At 41.2% G+C, this 19,436-nt stretch overlaps 1 protein-coding gene across 1 annotated transcript in view; it reads left to right on the top strand.

The window, feature by feature from the left end:
* Window positions 1-11,395: 11,395 nt before the first annotated feature.
* The window catches only part of RAB38 (RAB38, member RAS oncogene family), a 58,267-nt gene continuing 50,226 nt past the window's right edge, over window positions 11,396-19,436 (top strand). The window contains exon 1 of the mRNA XM_004589819.3: window positions 11,396-11,833. Coding sequence (XP_004589876.1) covers window positions 11,632-11,833 — 202 coding nt within the window. The 5' untranslated portion in view covers window positions 11,396-11,631. The remainder of the gene's footprint in view (window positions 11,834-19,436) is intronic.

Below are 19,436 nucleotides of genomic sequence, written 5' to 3'. Positions count from 1 at the left end.
ACCTCCAGACAGTAATGTTCAGTGATGCTTTTTAGAGGAAGTGTAATCTTCTCAGCGTTTTAATTGTATAGCATCAAGTTAGAGTTCTTTTAGTCTTATTCCTTAAGTCTTCTATTTAATCTCAAAATGCTCAATCCTCGGTACTTTTGTGCTACCATTATCACTATTAGGGTGTTCGTCTTACAGCGGGGTTCTTCTAATCTTACAAAGTGGATAATAGAAATAATGGGAAATTGTTACTCACTTTTGTATAGTGATCTCTTCAATTTCCTAATTGCTCATGTGCCTAACTTGATTTTAATAACGAGTGAGGACAGATAATATTCATTGTACTTTATTGCTAAAGAATCTAAGACTCAGAGATGTACAACAGCTTCCCAAAGTCAAAGAGCTCAGACTAAGCCCAATAATTTTTTTCCAGTGGAACTTGAGGATTTATGAATTGCAATAGCTGTCCCCTCAGTACAATGCATTTCAGAGACCTTCTCTTGGTGTTTTTTCTTTCTCTCAGCCAAGGTGATCATCACTTGTTTTGCTAAGACCCATAATTACAGCCATTTCTGTAATCCTCATCAGCCCAGTGTTTCAAATCTTGTTTTTCCTGGTTCTGCTAACTTTTCTGTATAATAAATGCCAGGCAGCACTGCCTAATTAACAAACAGCAGATAATGCATGTTAATACATAACTCTTACTCTTCAAAGACCGCTACTTAATACCAGTGACTTGTGACCTCACTATGAACCCAATGGAAATAAAGCTACCACTGTGATTAGGGTTAGAATATATATAATCTTCTTAGCCTTTCCTGAAACTGTGAAAATCTCTTTCATCTTCAATTATTATTTATTTGGCCCGTTTCTCTGGAGGGCAAGGGGCTGTCTAATCCCATAGGCTGAGCCTTAGGAGTCTTTCCCAGCAAAAAGAATGCCAACCTTGTATATCAGGAGCTGGGAGACTGGGCCCTGAATTTGAGAGGCCATGACCCCAGTAAGGGCGGAGATGAAAGTGTATCATGAGTTTTTCCGACTGGTGATCATTCTGCAAGAGAGCTGCTTTCATAAATGGTCAAGAAGTTTTATCACTACAAGATTTTTACAAGTGCAGGACGTTGAACAGCTTTTAAACCTTTTCTTTTTAAAGTATGCATAAAACTGAACTACTCCATACGGACTCAGGAGTGACCCCATTGAGGGAGCTGTTTTCACTCACTAGGGCTCTGGTGTCAGCAAACCTAGAAAAAAAATTCTTTGGAGATGAGCTTTGTCCCAAAACAGCTGAGAGTGTTGAAAAGTGAATTCATTAAGATCATATGTTCAGATTGAATTACCGTGAAAGACCTCAGCTTTGATGTGTGAATAGTGAAGGTGTGGTTGACAAAAAATGTGTTTCATCCAACAGAGGAAGCAGCAGCAAGCAAAAAAACCCAAAAAAACAAAAAACCCTCAACAGCGGCTGTCCTTCAGTTTACCATGCAGAGTTGTTGGCGTGGAGGAAGAAGCATTAATAGATAAATCTATACATTTAAGTTTTAAGGATTTACTGTTTTTAACAAGGGTAAACATAAATAAGTCTGAAATTTTTAAAATAAATGCAATAGCTAATGAACAGCATTCAATCAATGACTTGGAAAATGAATTCAAGAAAATTCTCCAGCAAGTAGAATGAAGATGTATTTTAAGGAAGAATTACATGTATCTAAGAGTATTAATAATTACGATCTACAAATAGAATAAATTTTTGGAGGTTATTAAGAATAGACAGGAAGGCAGAGAAAATTATCAAGGAAAAGTATAAGAGTCCAGTAGGAAAAGACTATCAATATTTAATACAGGTATATTGCCATTACATTTCAAAACACAGAGGCTAATCACTGATTGTCTGGTCTGAAGCCAGGAGCCAGGAGCCTCTTCTGGCTCTCCCAAGCGGGTGCAGGTCCAAAGGCCTTGGGCCATCCTTGACTGCTTTCCCAGGGAGCTGGATGGGAATCGGTGCCCAAATGGGATCCTGGCACATACAAAGTGAGGACTTTAGCCACTAGGCTAACACACTAGGCCCTGAAGTGACCCTTCTTGCAGAAGTTTATCTATAGGTAGCTCTGATAAGTTAAAGCAGTGGATACTGAGTCAAGCAGACATTGAGTCACGGAGTAGCTTCTGGGTATAATATTAAGAGGGACTGAAACAAGAAGGACAGAATGAATGGGACATACACATGAGAGAAAAATAAGCAAATTGGTGACACAGTGGAAAACCGTGACCAAAGCAGGCAGGATGTACAGATGATACCAGGGCTTAGGTAGGGTGCCCCTGGTGGGGTCTTTGACCTATGGGGAGCTTGTGGGGATGGGTTCTGTCGGCGCTAGGTAGGCTAAGCTGATCTGCAACAGTAAAGTCACTCCAGGACAGTGTGGACACCTTGTATGACTGGTTCTGGGGCGCTGACCTGATTATGCAACCTATCAAACGGTGCGCTGGTTCCCTTGGGAAGGTAGACTTCTCGACACAGATGGAATCATTGGGATCAGGATGACAGAGGCTGGCCCTGAAAATACTGTAAGCTGAGCCGCAGGGGAAGAGCCTGGCAGTGGGATTTCAGACGCATCATTGCCATTGTGCGCTGACTACGGAGACCTGGAACTGTAGTTTCAGCCACTCTAGGAGTTACTTGCTGCACATCTTTTTTTCAAAGCTTGGTTTTCTTTCTTTTGCAACACATAATATTTTGGGTAAAAAGAAAATACAAAACTGAGAAAAGTACAGGAATATGAACAAAATACTAATCATCCAGAGGTAAACTGGTAACATATTAGTGAATAATTTTCTATACTTTTTTATTCTGCCAACAATGTGAATGAATAGAAAATATAAGTGCATGTATTTTATGTCAGGTTGGTGATTTTAATATTTGTGATTTTTTTATCAGTTGTAAAATGAGAACTATTGTGAACATGTTTTCAGCTTCAGCCATTTTGTAAGATTTATATTTTAAAGGCTGTCCATTACACCACCAAAATATTTAACTTTGTGTTTATTGAAGAAGCACTGAAGTTTTTATATTAAAAACAACATTGAAGTAGGCCCTCTCAAAGCTAAATATTGACACATCTCATGATTTTTCTATTATGAATTTGTAGAGAAGTAACTATTGGACAAAATGGTGCATTTATTTTCAGAGTTTTTTAAATCAACCAAATTTTTCTCTTAAAAGCTTTTTACTAAATTATAGTCTCACCAAGATACCTATTTGCACTTTATGAATTTGCAATTATTTTTATATCAAAAATAAATCTTTAGTTCAAAAAGCGAAAATCTTATTATTGCTTAATGTTCATATTTTTATTAACACTGAAATGTTTACACATCATTATTGTCCTTTTGTTTTCTTATGTAGTCAATTGTTCATTCCTATACTTTTTTATCTCAATGTGAATATTTTAAAATAATTTGTAGAAGCTTTTTGACATACAAAGTCTATTCCCATCTTATCTTAAATGTTGCAAAAAAAATCCCCATTTTTCATTTATCATTTGTCTTGCTGATTATAACTAATACTTGCACATTTAAAGGACTTTTATAATTTATACTTTTCAGGTAATCTTATAAATTAAGATTCACAATTATAATTTTTAAAAATAACAATAATATTTTATAAAAGCAATTTTTGTCCTACGAGCTTTTTTATGCAGTGGAGAAAAGACACTTCGGAGTTTGTGTCAGGCAGAATCAGAGGACGTATCGCTTCTCGGTCTTTCGGCTCAGATCAAGTGTAGAATCGGAGGACGCAAGTTGCTACAGGTATGCAATAAGAGGTTGAGTGTGACTCAGCTTTTAGAGTTGGTAGACTGCAGCGAGGGTGGAACCACTCACCAAAACCAGGGATACAGGAAAAGGAACAAGTCTGCTAGGGCAGATAATGAGTTTAGTTTTGCACGTATTGCAGTGGAAATGTCTGCAGAGAACCTGGTAGAGATGCCCAACAGGCAATCTGCAACAGGGGTATGGAATGCAGCAATATGCTAAGGGTTTGAAATGTGGCTATAGAAATCAACAGCCAGCTTAGCAACACTTTGTTCCTAGTGCACATTCTGGGCCAAGCACTATGCTATGCACTTCACTGTGTTATTTCATTTAGCCTTCCCAACAACTGAAGCAAGTAGAAACTATTGCTCACATTTCATACATGAAGGGCCAGGCATACATAAGTTATACTATTTTACTAAGTCCTACAACTTGTTTATAGTAGAATTTGAATTTGAAATTAGATAAGTTGATCTAATTCTCAAGTTTAATTTCTAGCTTAGTTTGCAATATTGTCACAGGAGTGAATGAATGCAACCAAGGAAAACAGTGTTCCTACGGTGGGGAATAGCATACTTTCAACTGAAGAACAGAGAAGAAGAGCAGTTAAAAGTGAAAGAGTTTGGACCCAGTGTGGTAGCCTAGTGACTCTAATTCTCGCCTTGCGCCTGCCGGGATCCCATATGGGTGCTGGTTCTAATCCTGGCAGCACCACTTCCCATCCAACTTCCTGCTTGTTGCCTGAGAAAGTAGTTGAGGACAGCCCAAAGCCTTTGGACCCTGTACCTGCGTGGGAGACCTGGAAGAAGCTCCTGGCTCCTGGCTTTGGATTGGCTCAGCTCCAGCTGTAGCGGTCAGTTGCGGAGTGAACCAGCAGACAGCTTTTCCTCTCTCTTCTCTCTGTACCTCTGACTTTCCAATAAAAATAAACAAATCTTTTTAAAAAAGTGAGAGTTTGAGAAAGAGATCATGGGGTAGGTAAAGGATCTTATGCATGTATATTGATGTTCTAGCTAGAAGTAAAGCATTTAGAAAATTTCATAGCTTACATATCTTTTTACATGAATACAGATTCAATCTCTGACTCTTAAAAAATGTTATTACCATGCTCTGCACATAAATGTTTCTTGATTAATACTTTCTCTTGCATTATCTAAGCTGCACTATGCCACACCAGTCCTTGGCTCATTGCTTGTTACGGACTGGGGTTTCACTCACTGGACAGCTTCAGAATCAGGCATTTCCTGTGAGCACCAGAAATAGACTTCTTGGAGTATGTGTGCTACAAATATTGTATCAGATAACTTTCACAAATATTTATGTAATTTTTACTAGCGTTAATTTTTGCCTGACTTGTTGAGTAATTGTGGGATCTTTCTTATCTTCGAACTACAGGGCATTGCAAAACAGCTATTAAACCAAGCCTTTGTATTTGCAGCCTAAATATCAAGTAGTAGAGTAGCAAAAACCCTTGAGTAGATGTAGAAATCCAGATTTTATCCCATGATCTAGGTGTGTGACATATTAGAAAAAGTGTGAATTTAGGAATTAGGGATGGCAGTTCTCACTCTTTTGCTTCGTGTCTGTGGCCTTTGGAACATTATATAAGTTTGCTGAGACCTCTATGTGTTTTATAATCAAAAGAAGTTAGGAGGATTAAGTAAATATACTAAGGTAAAGGTTCTGGCTTAATGTATACCTCCAGCATAGCGAAGTTAGAATTCCTGTACACATAGAATCATTTGCTATGCGTTCTTTTCAGATACTTGCCTTTACCCATTTTGTATCTCCTTTTGCATCATCCACTTTAGGGAGGTTAGGATGAAAATGAGTTCCAACTCAGACACGGCCCCAATTCACATCTAACACAAGTTTAACGTGTACAGCAGTGAAGCCTAATTTTGCATGGTGATAAAACTGTTGAAAATTTGGGCATTATCTATTTTCCTTGATGCACACTAATGCTGAGTCCAAATATTTACCTGTAATCAGTTTCTGATGACAACAAGTATGGATCCCAATACAATCCTTCCTTGTAGAGAAAAAAAGGAAATCTTTACTGAAATGCTCATAGACTGACATGAATTTGTTTCAACAGCTTCCCACACTGAATTCATCTTGGACCCTCTCCAATAACCCGAATGTTGTTGCCCGCTTCCAGACAAGTGCTGAAATCCTGAATCGATACAGGGCGTAACTCTCATTAGAAGTTAGCACAAGTTTCAGACGAAGCCTGCTGAGTAAAAGGGAAAGTCTTTGAAGAAAAACAGAGAAATGAGCAGCAGCCTTAACCTGACAGGTCTACTTGTTCAAATGTGATTTAGGAAATCTTTCAAATACAAATGTAAGATGTAGATCCAATTTGGGATCGCTAGGCCCCTACCTCAGGATGAATATTCCTTAGGACAGTATGGTTTATTCCTGTTGTTTGCTGTAATAATTAATAATTCCTCATCGCTCTCAAGAGTGCCAGCTCAAGTTAAAAATTAAACAGCTATCTTAAACAGGCCACCTCCAGGGTAAACTTCATCTTTTTAAAGATACACATTCTCACATTTGGCATTGGGATAGCAGTTAAGATACTGCCTGGGATGCCTTCATCCCAGATTGAAGTTGGTTTGTGTTCTGGCTCTGCTTCTGATCTGCCTCTGTGAGGCAACCGTCGACAGATCCAGGGGTTGAGTCCCTGAAACCCACATGGCAGAGCTGGTTGATTTGAGGCTCTTGGCTTTGGCCTGGCCCAGTCTTGGCTGTTGTGGGCATTTGGCGAGTAAAGTAGGAGGTGGAAGATTGATCCTCTCTCCACACTTTTCAAACAAAAATAAATAAATAAATAACTATTCTTTGATTTAATGTAAGAAAATAAGCTTATATTTTCTGAGTCTTTGGGACCCTATCGTGTAGTCATTTAGGAATATCTTTGGTGCGGTAATTGAAAACTCACATAAGCTAATGAATAACTCCCTATGGCTCTCTTACTGGCCAAAGCAAACAAGGTTACTTCACAGGAGTTCACCTGGTACAGCACCTCTGAGAGGGAAATACGAGGGTTTGTTCTTTCAAATTTATATTTGCAAAGCAATTGCCAGAGATTTCAATGAGTTCTTCTGTTTAAAAAAGGCAAACATGTATACCCGCATTAGGCAGCAAGGAAGTAGAGGCTTCGAGAAATCTTAACTGTGCCTTCTGGGATACCATTCCAGACTTTAATTCTGTGTGGTTTGTTGTCTTACATACTCCTCACAGGCTCGAGTCACGTGCATTTCTGTTCTTCAGGAGGGAGTGGGTATGCTGAAGTTTAGCAATTTGAGCATAGTAAGATTGTCAAAACATTGCCAGTGACTCTTAGAGAGTAACTGCAGAAAACTGGTTTCTATGGTGCAGTGCGGAGGAGCTACATGGCACAACCTCCCCAGCGGAGGGGAGACTGGCTCTTTGGTAGCTTCTGGAAGGAAAAGGCTGGAGTACACCTATGGAGTGTCATGAGGTATTTTGGGCAAGTGGATTTCCAGCTTGGGACAGATGGGCTCTTTTTTTTTTTTTTTTTTAATTAATATTTAGCATTATGTGACAGTTTCATAGGCTTTGGGAATCCCCCCACCCCTCCCCCTCCCCCCTGGTGGATTCCTCCACCTTGATGCAGCATTACAGTTCAAATTCAATCAAGATTCTTTCCTTGCAAACATATATTAAGCATGGAGTCCAGTTACTTATTGTCTGGATGGGTTGAACAGTTTCTTGGGGAGACCATTTCTGGTCCGAAGTCGGAGCTGGTATAATATCATCGCAGTCAATTAAGAGTCCCAATATAACATCAACAGCAATTTGCAATATTATGGAATTGACATAGTTTTGAGTAACCAGTATGTTAAAAAACAACAACAACAACAACAACAACAACAACAAAAGAACAAAATAACAAAATAACAAAAAACAAGTCCTAACCACAACCTATGATTAGCTCATTGACATCTCAATTTTAGTTTATATACAGGACCGACTGCCATATACCTTGAAAAGGCTATAGGGTACCATTCAGCTGTCTCATGTCTATTTCATTTTAGTATTTAGCCATTTGTTGTGTTGAAGTATAATTTTGTTGATCTTGGCCGATTTTGGGATAATCTAGACTGGCTTGTAACTCTAACAAGATATTTGTCGACATTTAATGTGCAGAACATTTTTTTTTTTGGGGGGGGGTGTGCAGGAAAATCCTCAACACCATGGTGAGGAGTGACTAATCTTTGTGTCCCACCCAGCAAGGCATGAGCCAATCCATGCCAGCTCTTTCCTGTCAGATTTCAAGCTCTACTTTCTGTTGTTTGTCTATTTATTTTAGGGTTTTTTTTTTTTTTTTTTTTTTTTTTTTTTAGTTTGTATGATTGTTTGTTTGCTGTGAGGGGTTTTCGAAGCGATCCCGATGGTCACTGCGAGGGAGGGCAGGGGTCCAGAGGTGGAGCCAGGCTCGGACCAGAGAAAGCTCTCCTCCCTGGTCCCGAAGGACGTTTATTGTTCTTCTGTTTCTGCGGACCGCTCAGGGCTTCTGGTTGTCTTTCCGATGACGTTGGTTTCTGTGCGGTGGTGTTTGGACCTCTTCCATCCCCTGCGGAAGCTCCGGTTGGGGGTGGGTGACCTCAGAGTACTCGGCCTCCGATGGCATCCAATTCCCTGTGGCCTCCTTGGCAGTTGGGGTATAGTCCTTGTTGCTCGTATTAGTAGTTTGTGTTGAAGATCTGGGAGTCTTCGTGGTTGGGATCCAAGCCAGATGGGCTCTTATAAAGCACCATCACTGGTAAAGGGAGAGGCAGAGTGGAAGTGAAGGCAATCTCCCATCAGATTATTGCTGCTTCTAGCAGAAAGCTTGTTCCCACCCTGTAGCTCTCTATCTGTAACCCAGTCCTCAGAAAAAGGAATATATTTGAAGCAAGGCAGGGAGCTCAGAAAGGTTGCTCTCTGAAACATGAGTTTGGAGAGGCTTTTTGCTTGGAAAAGTGTACAATGAGGAAGGGTTTGTTCTGAGCTGGTGCTTCCATAGTACTCCTGTTAAATGTTCTAAATAGGTGCAGAGCAAATTAAAAATAAAAAATCTCATTTTGGGTATTGGGGCCATTGTGGGATGGCTGCAATTGGAGTACTTCCAGGTTCAGAAACCTCAAGTCCCTTTTACAATGATCCCACTGAACTGCTAGATTGCACTGCTCACTAAGTCATGTTAGTCAATGAGATTTAAAAATATACCCTGCAAGTAATTTCTTCCCCTCTGTGAAGAATTAACACGCGCTCTAAAAGAATAGCCCTGGAAACAAATTGCAAGACTTCCTCCTTTTCCAGGGGCTTGCTCATAATAGATGACCACTCTCCTGGAGTACTGTCCCCTGCCCCCACACGGGCAGTGAGGCAGACCTTTCAGGATCCCAATTAAACCTCGGGTCTAATTCTGTATTTTTTGCTGCTGTTGTTGTTTAAACATCTCCATCTCCACAATTTTATAAATCTCAGATTCTATGAAATCTGTGGGGACCTTGCCAATCCAACATCATAAATTTAGATGTCTGAGTTCTGATATACCCCTATCAAAAGGGGAGATAAGTGTGAGGAAGATTCAGTTGGGACCATAATTTGGAAAACAGACTGGAACATGTGATCCAACAGCCGGCTTATGCTATGACTCAAACCTCTATCCCTCTCCTTGTTTCTTTTGCCATCAGCTGCTAGCCCAGACTGAACTTGCCTTTGAGATCTTTAGATCTTGCATCTGATAACATTCTTATTTCATCATCGTCCCTAATTTCACAGGTGCCACAGAAGGCTGAAGCACCTCTAGTTTCGGAACTTCCCCCCCTGCGAAGTGAAGTCACAGTGTTGGCTAATTCTTGCAAGTCCAGAAAGCTAGTCTCCGTTGTTAGATACAATCTGCCTGCTGTGTACCTATGTGGGCAGAAACCAAGGAATGAGGCCTATCTCTAAGTACACAGATAGGACACAGATCAATGTAATTCCACACACCTTCACTTAGTACCCTTCAAGCAAAAAGCTTCCCCACTACTGCCTGCGGGGATACAAGGCTGCACTAGAAAAAATTGTCAACAGTGTTTGAAGCTTGTAATGCATTCAAGTTAAGAGTCCTGGTTGGTTCAGCAGCTACCAGGAGCCTAGCACTTTGTTACACATTTTATCTATCCTCTTCAACAACTGTTATCACATGGCTGTTACAATTATCCTTGCTTTGTTGATTTGGAAACTATGGTTCAGAGAACTTGTACAATTTTGTCTAGTTCACACACTTGAAGGGCATCTAGTTACTTCTGGGTCACTGTGGAGGCTGAAGGCTCAGGTGTATCACGTCGCAGGAGGAGGACAGAAAACTTTCCCTTCCCTGTTTTACACGGGGCTGTGTTTATGTTTTGTAGCAATGTTTGCTTGTAATCTTGGTTTCCTCATTTATAAACTGAGCAGACAATCCAATTTCATAAGGGAACTGGAAAGATGAAATGAGATAATGTGTCCAGAACTTCATTCTCAGCACACTTGAATATAAAAACCTTGTTATAAATAGAACATGCGTCCCCAACACCCGCATGTCCCTTCAAATCTCTACTGAACTCTCACTCTTTCTAAAAGGCCAACTGTTCATATCCCCTTCTCTGCCGTATACAGAGGCAGCCAGGAACCTTTGCCTCAGTTATTATTTCTATTGTTCCAAGCACTCGGCTCTTCACGACAAGTAGTAGACACTTAATGTGTGTTGGTTAAATAAATAAATGAGAAGAAATCCCAAATGAAACAAAGTGGCTGTACTTCTTGCCTTGCCTAGATGCTTCACAGGGCTTGGCCAGTGTCCCCAGGACAGCCTTCTCTTGCCCTTAGGGAAGGCACCTGAAAGTTCCAGCTAGGTTTTAACTTTGAGCTTAATGAAATTTTGATCCTGGGTACATTATTTACAAGGTTAATACCTAGCTCTTACAATGGTGAAATTGAAATGAGAATGGTACTTGTTTTTGAGATTGGGAGTGGTGGTGGTGATGATTAAGTAAAGCAAGCTGTAAGAACTCTGTCAGGTAACAAGGCTGGGATAAACGCTCACTATTACTTATGCAATCAACAGAACAATTGTTTCCACCCTTAGTGTAGCTTAGAGTCTTCATGAGAGAAATGGCTAAATATCATGGCTGCCCTCAGCAATTTCAGACCAGTTGTCCTTCAAGGTTGGACCATTCACAACACAGTAGAAGTGAGTGCTGAGTTCCCCAGTCATAGCTTTTGGATAGCTAATATTATCACTTCAATGAAGAAGAACAGAACCAAGGGAAGCTCCGAAGGCTTGCCGAAAGTCACTCAACTCAAACCTAGAATGTTTAGGACCTAAACACACGTGTCATGCCTACTGATCCAGCCATTCCCATTGCTTTTACAAGTTCCTCTCAGGATAGAGTGAGGACCTGCCGGCCTCCAGAAACAGAACTTCCGGACACTGCTTTCTCCAAGCAGGACGGGGAACACAGAGCCACACCTCACAGGTTTGTGGCCAAGATCGCAGGAGAGAAAGGCTCTTTGGAAACTATAATGCGCTGTACAAAGAAGTGGTGCAACAGGCACTAACATGCAAGCCCTTAGCTTCAGCCTCTGGAATCGCTCCTCTCTCCACCCCTTTCCAAGACCGCAGAGTAGGAAGGAGGATTAACCCCAGGGGGAGGAGTTCCGCCCCTCGGCCCCCGCCCCGCCGCTGTCTGCTCTCCCTTGAGCCCACACTTGCGCTCCCTGTCTTTCTCCTGCGCCGAGCCCAGGCTGCGCTATCCTCCCCGCCAGGCACCGCAAGGCGGGCAGGCAGCCAGGATGCAGGCCCCGCACAAGGAGCACCTGTACAAGTTGCTGGTGATCGGAGACCTGGGCGTGGGCAAGACCAGCATCATCAAGCGCTACGTACACCAAAACTTCTCTTCGCACTACCGGGCCACCATTGGCGTGGACTTCGCGCTCAAGGTGCTGCACTGGGACCCGGATACAGTGGTGCGTCTGCAGCTCTGGGACATCGCAGGTGAGCGGACACAGGGTGCGAGGGTCTCGCAGCTGCCCTCCCCCAGGCGCGGCGGCTTGCAGTCAAGTGTGAGCTCCTGCCCCAGAGCACTTTCTCAGCGGGAAGCTTTTTCTGACAGGTTGCAAAGTTGGTTTCGAAGAAAAAGTTTCTAGCTCTAGCTGGAAGTTCAGGGGCCTTCTCTGGCACTTTTACATTTCCTTTAGCGCCCTCCCACGCGTCTTCCCTGGAGATCCCTCCGCCCCGTGCAGGCCTCCCAGGTGAACCAGGGGGAGACCGCACAAGTTCAGTTCTCCACTTTGGGCGCGGCCAGGAGTGTCAGGGAGAGCCTTGTGTGCCAGGCCAAGTGAGGGGAAGCCCCTTGCCACTTCACAGCGGAAACTGGGAGACCCAAGATAGTTGGAGCTTGTCCATTTCTGTTTCCAACTCTCTAAAGTGTCTAACAGGGGCAAAGTTTCTCTCTCTTCTCTCCCTCTCTCTTCTCTGTTCGGTTCACCTTTCTAGCTCTGTGGATCTCTGTCGCCTATCAAGAGAAGGTTGTGTGCATGTCTGAAGGCCGTTTTTGGCTAAAAGGCTACTGAATTTGGTCCTAAAGTTTTCAATGGATAATCTGGAAAATGAGCACGTTTACAAGGGTTGAAAACTGAATTTGAGTCTGTGCCAGGAGTGAGACCCAAACTAATACTGGGTCCTTGAACTAAGGCTGTTGGGACCTGGGCATGTTGGATCCTTTCTTACAGGTTCAAGTCTTGCCTCATGTTAAGCTGCTCCGTGCCTCTGGGCAAGTCCCCTCACTCAGCCGCAACCCTGCTGAGTGCACAGCGTTTGCCCAATGAACGCTCAGGAATCTTCCTGCTTGGGAGTTGGAGGGTCCTTGAGATTCTTCAGGGGCAATGTACGTCATCTCTGGCCATTTAAGGATCTGGGGCACCAGAAATCTTTCTGTATAAGGCCTGGACCTAAGCTAACCAAACCCTTTTCTGCAAATAGATTCATTTCAGCTACCACTTGACTGGAAACACTTTATCATGGCGTGAAGCAGCATGTGGATAATGTTGAAAGGGCATTCTGGTCTGGAGAGTCTAGTGCCTCTTTGATCACAAGCTGCCAGATCTTGTGATAAAGATCTTGGCATGCGTTTGCAGGCATCTTCAGCAGTGCCTTCAGCGTAGTGTTTGCCAGGCCGGAAGGTTTCATTGGGCACTGCCTTACTGCCTGAGTCTGTGCACTTTGTTAGTGTGTGTTTCAGTGTCTGAAAAGTTCTGCCGGCTGCATAAATGTTTACAAGGCTTAGCTTAGACATCTCTTACTCTTTAAAAGTGAGCGTATAGAGCTGCAAAGTGTACTTTTGTGCTAAATCTAAGCAAGAGTGGACCGCAGACACAAGACCCCTATGCATGTGGGTACCAATTTCCTCACCTAAACAAGGGAGATTAAAGAGCATACTAGTTGAGAGCATAAACTTCTACCTCTGAATCACCATTTCATTCTATATGTAATGGGTAATTTTAGGCAAGTTCCCTAATCTCTTATTTTCAATGTCTTTATCTGTGAGCAGTGGGAATACTTTCTGCTAGCAAGCAAAGGCGGACAGCCAAGTCGGAAGTGATAGAGCTACCGGTGAGGAGATGTTTGGGGAATACTATTAGCATGAGCTACCAATTTTTTGAGCATGTGTGAACAGTATGCAAGAAGAACATGATACACACGTGCAGATTAAATCCTAATACATTATGATGCTATAATATAAATATTCTGTTCCCAAGCACTCAGCACCTTTTTTTTTTTTTTTTTTTTTTTTTACTTTCCCCATGTTACAGCATCCTTTCAGGAGCATCTGGTCTCCAAAGCTTAGAAGTACTTTCTGAGCACCATCGTAGACTCAGGCATCATGCAGACTGTAATCACAGAAATGTGTGTAAAAGAATCTGAAAGTACTAGGGAAGGGATCAGGGTTGTGACACAGCAACACCAGCATCTGATTTGGAGTGCCAGGATGAGATCTGGCTGATCTAAATCTAACCCAGCTGCCTGCTAGTGCGTGTGTGGGAAGTGGCAGAAGATGGCTGAAGTGTTTGGACAACTGCCACCCATGGAGGAGATCCTGATAGAGTTCCTGGCTCCTGGCTTTGATCTGACCCAGGCTCAACCATTGCAACTTTTTGGGGAATGAAATATTGGATAGGAAGATCCCATTCTGTCTTTCTTTCTTCTTGTCATTCTACCTTTCAACTAAATGAAAAATAAAAGCTGGAAAGCAAAACAAAGAAAGAACCTAAAGAGTCAGCGATGCAGATAATGTGGTGGTCAGCATCTCAGTAGGAAGCTGCTATTGTCCAGAGCTTTGAGACGTTATGGGGATTTTTTAACAGCCTCAAGTCCAAAGGCCCTATCAACTGAGTTAGATGTTAACAGACAAAGCTAGTTGGGAAGAATCTGGGCTGATGGACCCAAAGGGTGCTTGGAGAATACATGTTTTGAGCTGCATAGGGCAATCTGTGGTTCATGAGTTGGTGTAAAATCCAGCCTCACCTGCACACTCGGACTCCAGTCAACTCTGTGCACTACATTACTTCAAACCCCATCTTATATTTCCAAAGACATGAAAGCTTTTCTCTCTTTCTCTTTGGTGCTCAACTGTGATATGTGTCTGGAAAGCACATACAGTGAAGATGAATGGGCCTTGCTGGAAAAAGGTGGGGTGATCAAAGCAGTAGGGAATACGGGCTCTGTCTTTTCATGCCTGCTACAGGGGAAATCTATCCTCAGATTTTTGATATCCATCTGGCTCATTACTGAACTGACCTCTAGTCGTCCAAGAGTCCCGTGATACATCCTTTTATCTACTTAGATGGGCAAATCTGGCCCCCAAAGTCTCCAAAAAGCACCTTTAGAAGCTTGTAAAGTAGATCTTGAAACAAGATGATGAGTCCTACAAGCCCTAGAGAGAATAGCAGTTGCCCTGGGTTGCAGGCATTTCACTGGAGAGGAGCAGCTGGCTCAGCTATGTGTTTAGAAACTCTTTGTAGAGTCAAAGTAAATAGGTTTGCCCAAGGCCACCCCGACCATGGTGGAGGAACCAGATTTGACCTAGTTCTGCCTGACTTGGAACCCAGCATACTCCTTGTGCCCAGAAGTCTATGAGTGCCTGGCACACAGTCAGCCCACAAGGATCATGCTCTTTTAAAGGCATTGCTCCCTTATTAGGCAGGGTATTTCTGCCTTATTCTAACCTGTTTTGGGATATTACTCAGTTTCACTGTGCAAAAATAAAAGGGAAGTAAGTAAAGATCTATTTCTGAAAATTTTGTTCTTGGTTATAATGTGCATTCATAGGGTTTTTTATTTTATGATTTATCAAGAAATAAAGGAAAAGTAAGCTCACAATTGGGATTATTTATTTCTTACTACTCTCCAAAGCCAGATACTATAAATGCTCACTTAGTTCTTTCAGAGAGCACCGTGCAATTTTGTTGAGAATGCTTGATGTGTTTTGGGACTCAGCTATAGGAACTGGAACATTTATAATAACAGTAGTTAACATTTCTATGAAGTACTTCAGAATATTCTGAATTAAAGATATTCTGAAAATGTAGTACTTGACATTGTATAAACTTGAAAACTTTGCTAGACCTTAGTCATTACCCATCTATAAAATGGTGATTATTTTATTTTCCTGTGATAAAACATTTATGCTATGTCATCTCTTGCAGATTCTGTCACATTTAATATCATATTTTCACTGCCTTGATGTGTACATTGTGTGTTGCAGTCTATTTCAACTTCTTTACCTGTGACTTGTGCAAATTATTTAAACTCTATGGCATGATTTCCTGTTTGAAAGAAAAGGAAAATAACAGGACATACATCTTAGAGTTGTAAGAATTTATCAAATCAGCACTTGTAAAGCCGTGCCTGACTTATCATAAGTGCTGCATAGGAGTGGTTGTTTGTCACAGCAATTAAGACACTGCTTGGGATACTCACACAGCAAATTGCAGGTTCTGGTGCACACCCTGGGAGGTAGCCTCTGACAGCTCAAGTACTTGATCCCCTGGTATGCACGTTGAAGACATGGGTTGAGTTCCTGGCTCTTGATTTTTTACCTAGCCCAGCCATACTTTTGTGGACATTTGGTAGGCAGACCAATTGGAACGTCTCTATCTCCTTTACTCTGCCTGTCATATAAAAATTAACATTTTTGGGAAAAAGTCGCCACTGTTTTTGTTGTAATTGTTATTATTATAAAAAGACTATTTTCATATATAGTTGCCTGATTGATCTTCCCAACATTGCTGAGGATATAAACAAAATACATGTTGTTAAATCCATTTTGTGTTATTAGAGAAGACCAAGGATCACACAGGTAATAGTCTTTCCAAAGGCCACAAGTGACAGAGAAGAACAGAAACAGTCTAACTCCACTACATGCATACATGTGGGGGAAAGAGGGAGAGAGAGGGAGGGAAGTGATTAAATCTCTTACTCATCAGAAAGCCCAACCCTAGATTTAACAAATACAGTAGAAAAGAAATTAAGCTGGCAAATCATTTAGAGAGCATTTCTTTAACAGATTAAAGCTTCACTATGGGGCTCTACTAAACTAAACTAAAGCAAAACGCCTTCAAGCTTAGAAGGAAAGTATTTCATATAGAATACATCCACACTAACTTTTCTACCTCACATTAACTATTTGACAAGGAAGCACAGGAGTATATTAACTATCTCATGGGTAGAGTAACAGGGTGAGGGCAACTTGGGCACAGAGTCAGGAGGCCTTGGTAGCTAACTGATGGCATACTAGGGGCTGTGACGCTTATTTGGGTGACAGCAGTAGGTTGTCAGAGAGTTTGTAAAGTGCTTTGAGGCTATGAAATTCAACTAAAGGAAGGATTTGGAGTTCACCATTTCTTCAATACCTGTTTCCAAAAGAATGTATTTCTCCATGGAATTTTATCTTAAAGGGTAAGATACAGGATTTAGAAATATAGAAAGAACTAAATTTGGCAACCAGTATGCCAAGTCCTAAAAAAGGAAGGGGGGAGGTGGCAGAGATAAAAAGCATGTCAAGTCTGGGTCACTCTCTGCTGGGTAGCTTTGCGCTTTTCACCTGGCTAATTATAGATTTTTTTAAATATTGTATGGAATCACACGTTGTATGCTTTTAGGTAAATAAAGCTTCATGTTGAGCACAAGTGATGAATGTTTGAATTCAGTTGAGGGATACGTGAGGGAGCAACCAAAGGGGGGCTATCAGGGCTGTTGTCAAAATCTGCATCTGTTACAGACAAGGGCAATAGACACAGAGGGCATGCTGCACCATCCGGTTCTGACAGGAAGGCAGGTAGTGATTTGACCAAGAAAAGCTAAGTCTTTTCCAGAGGAAGGAAAGAGTAGCCCTCACCTGAGGGGTTTGTTTTCTGCAGTAAATATATTTATTAATGCCTGGTATGTGTTACATGTCGTGTAGGCAAGAGTGAAGAATTGAGTAGAGCTTACATCTTGACTTTAAGAAGTTCACAGTGGAGTGCAGGTGAATACAAGGAAGTAAATCATTGCTTCAGCAAGTGAAAGTGCATAGATTAACTGAGATTCAAAATACGTTTTGTGCTAAAGGGCTCCTGTGAACAGCATAGCTTTCCGCTCTGAGACCAAGCTGCTGCACTGTTTCTTGCACTCTTTCCCAGCTTCAGTTGTGCCCTGTGAGGGATTTCAAGGCTCTACAACTTCAGAGACATTTTTATCCCCTGACTCTTACTACTTCTGTTTTCTCTTGAGGAGCTCTTTCATTCTCATGGTTTCAAGCTATGTGTAGATAACTCCAAATCTATGCATGCAATCTTGACTTCTCATAAGTTTCACACTTATAATTTCATTTTCTTGCTAGACATCTCCTTTACAGTATTTCATAAGCAAGATCAATATGACACATCAAGATATATGTAAAAAGCAAGAGTGTATGTATTTTTCATTAACTATTTTGTGCTCTATGTAGTGCAATTGAAGAAATATAAAAAAAAAAGGTGAAAGAAATACAAACTGAGAGCAATAATCCCTTGCTACTCACATTTTATTTTCAGTTTCAGTTACACATGATCACCACAGGCCCAAAATTATTTGATGAAAAATTCCAGACATACAAGCCTTGAGTTGTAAATTGTAAATTGCTCTGAGTAGCATTATAATGAAGTCTTCCTCTATTCTTTCTGTGGCTTGAATCATCCCTGTGTTCTGCGTATTCATACAGTGTATTCAATAGTTGCTTCTAGTTATCTCTATTATCAGGTTAATTTTTGTGATATTCCAATGCTTGTGTTCAAGCATCCCTTGTTCCACTTAAGTATGGGTCCAGAGAGCCAGGAGTTGATGCTGGGGGTGCACATTCAGTGTAGTGGTGAGGATGTTGCTTGGCACCTACCTACCTTCTACATTAGAACCTGGGTTTGAGTTCTGGGCCTGCTTCTCATCTCAGCTTCCTGTTACCCCAGGAAATGGCAAGTGACAGCTCAAGTATTTGGATTTTGGCCAGTTATAGGTGTGTTCTGGTTTGAATTCTGGGCTCCTTATCTTGGTCAAGTCACAGCTGTTTTGGGTATTCAAGGAATGAACCAACAGCTGGAAGACATCACTCTCCATTTGTGCCTCTCTGCCTTTCAAATAAGTTCTATACATAAATAAATAAATACTTTTTTAAAGAGCAGTGATGCTGGCAATTCAAGTATTTCAGTGAAGCTGTAAAATTCTTTAAGTGAGAAAGTGAAAGTTGTTGATTATTAAAAACAGAAAAAAATTGTGTACTGAGATGGTTAAGAGCAATCTGTCTTTGAAACCGTAAAGAAGGAAAGGGAAACTCATGCTAATTTTTTTCTTACCACAAAATGTGATTAATTCTCATTTAAGGTTGAAAAGAAAATAAATTATAGGGCTTCATGTTACCTGCAGTTTTATACATCTATGGACATTGTTAGATATCTCTCTGAGATAACAGGAGACTACTTATGTATTCACAACTATCTCCACTCAATGACAAATAGTAAGTGATGTTATTTGTAAATCTAATGTTTTGTGTTAACTCACTTTTCCACCCAGGCACTTGGGCTTGAAACCAGTGACCTCTTTCTCCTTCTGCCTTGACCATGATATGCTGTCAATCTCTAGCTCAGGGGATTATGCCTTTCCTTGCACTTCCCTGGACCATGGGCAGCTCTATTTTATTACGTATTCTGCTCTAATAGCCTCTTGACTAGCTCTAATCTTCCTCCTCCAATTTTCACATGTACCAAAGTCAAATGTGTCTTCTTAGAATTTCACTCTGGTGGCTTTCCATTGTCTATAGATTTTATATATTCTGATGAGAATAGCTAAAGTGATGTGCTGGTAACTAAAGAGAGGACAGATTCCATGTCAGAATAATTGAGGGAGGAATGTCTGGGATCTTCACAAGTAAGAAAGGACTGGTGTCCTTTCAGGATGGTGTTGCAAGAAGAAAATGTAGAGGATCTAACTTGTAGTTTTCTAATTTTTTTGGTCAGGAATACAGAAACTCTAATTGTAGGCTAAAGTACTAGTGAATTTTTTTACTTTACTGAATCTTATGTAAAGACCA

Source organism: Ochotona princeps, chromosome 4, assembly GCF_030435755.1.
Source record: "Ochotona princeps isolate mOchPri1 chromosome 4, mOchPri1.hap1, whole genome shotgun sequence".
In the NCBI taxonomy this organism is placed as follows: Eukaryota; Metazoa; Chordata; class Mammalia; order Lagomorpha; family Ochotonidae; genus Ochotona; species Ochotona princeps.
This window is presented reverse-complemented; position numbering and strand designations above follow the sequence as displayed.